Source organism: Protobothrops mucrosquamatus, unplaced genomic scaffold, assembly GCF_001527695.2.
Source record: "Protobothrops mucrosquamatus isolate PMUCROS unplaced genomic scaffold, P.Mucros_1.0 scaffold387, whole genome shotgun sequence".
In the NCBI taxonomy this organism is placed as follows: domain Eukaryota; kingdom Metazoa; phylum Chordata; class Lepidosauria; order Squamata; family Viperidae; genus Protobothrops; species Protobothrops mucrosquamatus.
Window position 1 is genome coordinate 632,849 of NW_015386719.1, and position 7,185 is coordinate 640,033.

The window sequence follows — 7,185 nt, forward strand, 5'->3', positions numbered from 1 at the left end:
AACTTGTTTTTGTTTGTGTGGGTATGTGAGGGTATTTCTGAGTGGCATGGTGGCCTAGTAGTGAAGACGCTTGCCTCCCACTTGAGAGTTGAGAGTTCAATCCTAGATAGCAGCAGATGTTCCTCTTCTAGGATGCAAAGAAAAAAAAATGTCTGCTGCGAACACCGCATGGTGTCAGGAAGGGCATCTGTCCAGTAAAAACTCAGATCCATCCAGTCAACTCGACTCTACCCTGAATTAAGGGATTATACGGTTGTAAAAAGAAAGGTTTTGTGGGAATATTTTCATTGGCTTTGGAATCAACATAAGATAGAGTGCCTAACTATTTTGTTAGATGGAATAATAGACTAATAGCCAATAGATTTTATGATTGAGTTATATACCAACTGTGATCTAGCTCAAAGCATAAGTTGTTTTTTTCTTCTTCTGAAGACAATGTTATGAACAAGCTAAATATGTATCTTTTGGATAAATGAGATTATGAACTCACCAATGCTCCAATAATATAGTTTAGATTATATTTTGCTTATTTAAACATAAGTACTTATGTTACTATTGCTATGCAATTCACTGTTTGCTCAATGAGAATTAAACTTATTGGACTCCTGGCCCATCTACTTCAGCAGTCATTTCTCATAATAGCCAACCTGCATGAAGAAGCTCCCTAATCTCCTAGCAGATGGCTTTTAGAGGCAATCACACTACCATTGAAGCTAATAGCCATTGGCCCACATGACTTACATGAATTGGTCAAACCTATTTTTGAAGCCAGCCAAGCTCGTAGTGAGCAGCACATTTTGTGATATAACATTTCAAAGTTAATTATGTATGGTATAAAAATATCGTTTTATCTGTCAAGATTCTTCCAAGATTCAATCTCATTAGTGACTTTTAGTTCTAGTATTTTGGGAAGGGGAAAAGAGCTTCTCTTAATAATTCTGAACACCTCAATCATGTCTCTTATCATTGTTTCCTTTCTCAGACTATGTGAGGCAGCACAGGTTTTGTTAGTGAAAGACTGCCTGGAGTTATCATTCATGTTGGTTGGAAAAAATGCTTATCAATTGTCTTTCAGATACCATATTTGACACTTCTTCTAACAAATTGACTCCAAACACAAGCACCCTCTGTTTAATAGATATAGGATATTTTATGAATGACAGTGGCATATCACTTCTCAAGCCAGAAAGGAATCTGGATATAATTATTTTTCTGGATTATGAGATGAGTGGAATCTTAAGGGTGAGAAAAAATATTTTCACTATTATTTTCCTTTTGAATGCTTGTGTACTTACAGGATGGAAAGGTGTTTTAGAGTTTCTTAGATCTATAATTATAGTTCAGCTATACCACAGACGCCAAGTTTATCAATATGGTGGATAAGTAGAACACAGATAGTATCAATTTAACCCAAGAAACAAAAAAGGATCATCTTTATTTTACTACAAAAAGGATATGATAGTTGCCTATATTTGAACATCATTTTTAGGTGCCAACACAGTTGATTGGGGGGGGGGGCAGAGTTCAAGCAACTGAGACAAATAAAATGCCTTAAGTTGAGATAGTCTGGAAAGAAAGAAAGAGAGAGCGAGAGCGAGAGTGAGAGCGAGAGAGAGGGAGAGAGAGAGAGAGAGAGAGAGAGAGAGAGAGAGAGGGCATGCTCCAAGTGAATCTCTTCAAACTGAAGAATAGCTTGTTAAATTCCATAGTGTTATATCTAATAGGAGCTCCATTTTGAATATAGAAAGTATGTAGTTAGTCTGGAGGAGAAGGAAAGACAATAGTGAGTGAAACAGGCTTCTCTAATACTGCTTTCTTGAAGCAATGTAGAATCTTTTTTTTGTGAAAGAAAGAAAGAAGAAATAGGTTGGGGAACCAATTGGGAGTTGTCTGGACTGTGGACTTTGAATTGTGGTTCAAACTTCAGCTGGACTGGAAATTTCATCTAGAATTTCCTTTCCTCCTTTTCCTTGTACAAAAGTAGTTGAGAAAACAGAATTGCATGTTCAAGGTACTGTATGTGAAGAGGCATTAGGATGGTGAAACAACAATATAAATGCAAGGTGGAGAACCACCTAGTAGATAACAACCCGAAGCAAGTGTGGCAGGAACTGCAGCATTTAACCAACCATAAGGGCAATATGAGGAACACGGTGAATACTGATGCCTCGCTGGCAGAGTAGCTGAACATCTTCGCTCGTTATGAGGCGAATGAACCAGACCGTGTAACCCCTGCTGGCCGGCCTTCTGATTCTCAGCCACTCACCTTGTACGAACACCAGGTGAGAGCTGTATTGAAGGCTGTGAATCCCAGCAAAGCTGCAGGCCCAGATGGGGTACTGGGGACTGTGGTAAAGAATTGTGCTGATCAATTAGCAGGGGTCCTGATAAGGATCTTTAACATCTCCTTGCAAATAGCCTGTGTACTATCATGCTTGAAAGCAGCTACCATTGTCCCAGTTCCGAAGAAAACAGCAATCAGTTGCCTAAATGACTACAGCCCATTGCATTAACGTCTGTAGTGATGAAATGCTTTGAAAGATTGGTTCTCCAACATCTTAGGACATGCCTCCCACTGGAGTTTGATAAACATCAGTTTGCCTACAGGGGAAATAGGTTGACAGACGATGCCATAGCTACTGCTTTACATTTGGTAGCAAGCCATCTGGAGAAATCTGGAAGCTATGTCAGGATGCTTTTCATTGATTATAGCTCGGCTTTCAATACTATTCTGCTGAGTATCCTTATTGAAAAGCTGACTGACCTGAATTTTTCCCCCTCCATCTGTGATTGGATTAAAGACTTTCTGAGGGACCGGCTACAAATAGTGAGGGTTGGGTCTGTTTTATCCACCTCCCTGAAGCTTTGCATTGGTTCGCCACAGGGCTGCATGCTTAGCCCCTACCTGTACTCATTGTACACATATGATTGTGTATCACCCGACCCGTCCACTGTGATCAAGTTCGCAGATGATACCACTATGGTGGGTCTTATTGCAGGCGGAGATGAGACAGCGTACAGGGGGGAGGTACAAAAAGGTTTTCTATCCTCATAGAAAACAACATGCACCTGAACATCGGCAAGACAAAGGAGATGGTGTTAGACTTCCAGAGGAAAAGAGAGGAACCTGCCCCACTTTACATCGAAGGGGACTGTGTGGAGAGAGTTTCCTCCTTCAAATTCCTGGGAGTCTACCTCTGTGAAGATCTTACCTGGAAAATTAACACAGCCCAGGTGGCCAGAAAGGCCCAACAGAGACTCTACTTCCTCAGGGTCTTGCGGAAGAACAGGGTAGAATGACAACTCATGATCTTCTTCTACCGGTCTACTATTGAAAGCGTTCTCACATACTGTATTGTGGTTTGGTATGCTGGCTTGACAGCCACGGACAGGAAGGCATTACAGAGGGTGGTGAGCACAGCACAAAACATCGTGGGCTGTTCCCTGACACCACTGGATGACATCGCCAGGGCCCGTTGCCTTGGTAGAGTGAGGAAAATTCTCAGGGATGACTCACACCCTGGTTGGTACCTCTTTACTCTCCTACCATCGGGTAGGAGATATAGAAACATAGCCAGCCGTATCAAGAGACTGAAGAACAGCTTTTATCCATGGGCTGCCAGGCTCTTGAATGGGACATAATTTTATGCATGACAGACTCATGAGGCTGGCGTGCTGTGCAATTAGCTCACAGGGTGTAATAAGTTGGGGGTTTGTAGTCACTGTGAGTTGTGGTGGGGGGGCATGGAGGGAGGCTCAGCCAATCTCACTGTATACATGTTATACTTTGATAATAAAGGTTCATTCGTTCATTCATTCACTGAATCTCCTGCTCATCATAGACAATTACAGATTATTTGGTAGGGGAGGTTCTGATTTACATATGGAAAGCAAAATGAATATATTTGGGAAGATTTTTCTTTTTTGGTCTCTTCTTCAGCAAATAAAGGTGACCGCCGAATACTGTGAAATCCAAGGCATTCCATTTCCAAAGATTCATCTGAGTGAGAAAGAGCGAAAGGATTTGAAGGAGTGCTACATTTTCTCAGATGAAGATAACCCCAATGCACCAATAGTGCTTTGTTTTCCACTAGTCTGTTGCACCTTCAAAGAATACTCAGCACCAGGTAAATTCAGCTGATGCACTTGTTACACAATTTTCTGATTTAAGCATTTGCAGTTTCTTCAGTGATTTCTTTAATTCACACATGTTGACCGAAATCCTTTCTGCAGTAGCATTTCCCAAGTATAACTACACTTTGCATTCAATTTGTGATGATTAATTATGTATGCACACACAGACATTGTTCTGTTTTCTGAATATTAATCAGCTTAAGCAGTGTTTTTCACACTTGGCAAATTTAAGATGTGTGGAATTCAATTCCCAGAATTCCCCAGCCAGCACGTTCACACGTCTTAAGTCCACACAACTTAAGAAACACTTAGAAGAAGACACTATTGAATTATTCTATTTAAAAATAGCTTAGGTAGTTCCAGGCTTTAAATCTGTACCTGAAATATGTTCAGCAACCCAAACTGGTATTGGTCCTCGAGAGACAGCAAAGGGGGGAACTGACAAAATATGCATCATAACACAGTAAATTATTTCCTTGCATCACATTAGGATGTAAGTTTGTAAGGGTGAAATTTGTGTGATGATATTACCTCATGCATTGTGATTTTAATGTGGTTTTGGTTCATTGTGGATGCCTATGTCTAGATATCCTAGTACTTTTTTTCCATATTTAAGCAGAGAGGTCATCAAGAACAAATAGTGGAGCTGACCAATGGTGGAGGAAAAAATCTTTTTTCTCTCTGTTGCAGTCTCTGTCCCTGCTGTAGGACAATAGGCTGTATGCAGAGAATAACAGTAGAATAATAATTCCTTGTGGCTGTGAGTGAGTTCATCGGGGCTGAAGTCAAGGGTGGAATCTATTATTTGACTGTTGCAGAACACTGAAGTTCCCTGGAATTTAGTGCAACTGGAGGTTTCCCTAAGCATAGATGAGCGCCATTTAAGGCGTTGGAAGGTTGCCTTTGATATTCTGGAGGTCATCCAGGGATGCCTAGAAAGGGTAGGGCTGAAATTTTGAAGACTGCTTTTTGTTGGGCTATGGATAGGGGTCTGGAGATCTCTCAAAAATAAACCAATTCTATTCTCACCAAAATTTGGCTCTTTTTCACTGAATTCTACAGATCACTGGGTGCTATAGGGATGCTTGAAAACTACATACAGCCCCTGAATTGTTCATTTCTGGCCAGTAAGACTCTGCTTTTTCCCTTATTTTACCAAACAGCTGAACAATAAAAAAAATCTTCCTAAAACATCATGAGCAGTTAATGTGAACATAGGAATGTAGCAGAGTGAGGAGGGTGGACGCATACAACTGTCCATAATGGACCTCATGTAAAATTCTACTTTCCTCTTGAGATCCAATGGGAATATATGGAAAGAATGTTGGACAAAGATTCTCATTGCTCCAATCTGTTAACTGGAGACAAGCAGACAGGGACTCTTCAGAATAAGGCATTCATACTTTTGAGTTATATACTACAACTGTGAAAAAATATGGGGGGGGGGGTTTAACAGTAGGGCTTCCAACCACAAGATCAGAGGCAAATAGCTTTATATTGCTTTAAAAGTCTGCCTTAAAAATAAAAAAGTTACTTGGCTCAGTGAGATGGTCTAAGTATCACTCCCAAGATTACTCTTAAAACAGCATAGTATAGATTCCCTACAAATATTTTCATATTCTATGCAAAAGCTTCAAATCATAAGAGTAGTTCTGGAAAGTTTCAACCTTCTCTCCCACCCACCTACCCCTTGGCATTTCAAAATGTGCAGTTTTATTTCTCTGGAAAGTGTTCAGACTGAACCAGATTTGCAAGTTCAGGAGAAAAGGACATGTTACCTAACCATTCCTTAAGCTGTTTTAGGATTTCACAGTTTCAGGTCATGATGCAAGAAATATTGGCATAGCTGTAATAATACTTAATTTCAGCTACATTCTGAAGTAGCTTTTCAATTTGCTTTTTTTTTAAAAAGGATCTCCTATTATATTGCCACCAAGATCTAAATTTGGAAAGCATTTCTCAGCCCTGCAAAGTATTTGTGGCTGTTAAAAACTATCCTTTAAATACTTGAAAGGCTACCGATGGTAATTATCAATTGAAGATATTTCTTTCACAGGCACTAATAGCTAAAAAAAGAATTTCTTCCATGCTCTGCAAAGTCTGTTAATTTCACCAGCAAGATGGTGCACATCAGTCAGGGCAAGGTTGGAAGCAATATTTTATATTCTGGGTTATGACAGATTTTTAAAAAATGTTTACAGAAAAAACTGCTCCTTTTTTCTCTTGATTGGAAAAAGGGGGTTCCCAGAGAAACATGATTGTTGGGATTTCTACCTGGAGTTTTATTGACATATTGCAGTAACATTCCAGAACTGAAGTGCTTTCTCTATAGTACATAATTTTAACTAAACTTAACTGTTCAGCAAAATGAAGAATGCCTATCAATGTGCCATTGCTATATCAGTTCCAGAAAACGAGGGCACAAAATAGATAAGTTGATATAAGACCAATTTATTTTGCTTCCAAATACCAAATATTTTAAATCTTTACCTACAGTGCATTGTTTTGCTTCAAATAAGGTGTGCTCACTCACTTTTTTTAACTTTTCAGGGGTTAAACGCACTCCTTCAGAAATGAAAGAAGGCAAAGTCAATCTGGAAAAAGGCACCTCACCCTATCAAACTCTTGAAATAACCTACACTGAAGAACTCCTTGACAAACTAATAAATTTATGCAGTTACAATGTTCTTAATAGCAAAGACTTCATCTTCCAAGCCATTCAAAACGCTATACAGAAAAAGCGACACAGTGGACCCAGAAATGCTAAACAATGATAATGTGTCTCCTTAAAGAGAAGAAATCCAGTGTGTAACATGATGCATTGTTTGAGGTAATGTTAATTGGTTGTCATTATGCTGCAATTGATTGGATGCTTGGGTAATTCTTACTCCTGATTGATATAGCAAGTGGATTTAAACTAAATATACTGCTGTAGGCTTTCACAGCTGGTATTTGTTGGACTTCAGGGTTTTGTGACCATGGTCTATAGAACAGAAGTTCTGATGTTAAACAGCAGCTGTGTTTTCAGAGGCAAAGTGGCCAGCTGAGCAG

The 7,185-nt window shown here is 39.5% G+C and overlaps 1 protein-coding gene across 1 annotated transcript in view; it reads left to right on the plus strand.

The window, feature by feature from the left end:
• Positions 1-6,908, plus strand: part of LOC107287425 (cytosolic phospholipase A2 beta-like) — a 40,915-nt gene extending 34,007 nt beyond the window's left edge. The window contains exons 16-19 of the mRNA XM_029284131.1: positions 1,076-1,242; positions 2,184-2,351; positions 3,941-4,127; positions 6,685-6,908. Of these exons, the coding sequence (XP_029139964.1) occupies positions 1,076-1,242; positions 2,184-2,351; positions 3,941-4,127; positions 6,685-6,908 (746 nt within the window). The remainder of the gene's footprint in view (positions 1-1,075; positions 1,243-2,183; positions 2,352-3,940; positions 4,128-6,684) is intronic.
• Positions 6,909-7,185: the final 277 nt, after the last annotated feature.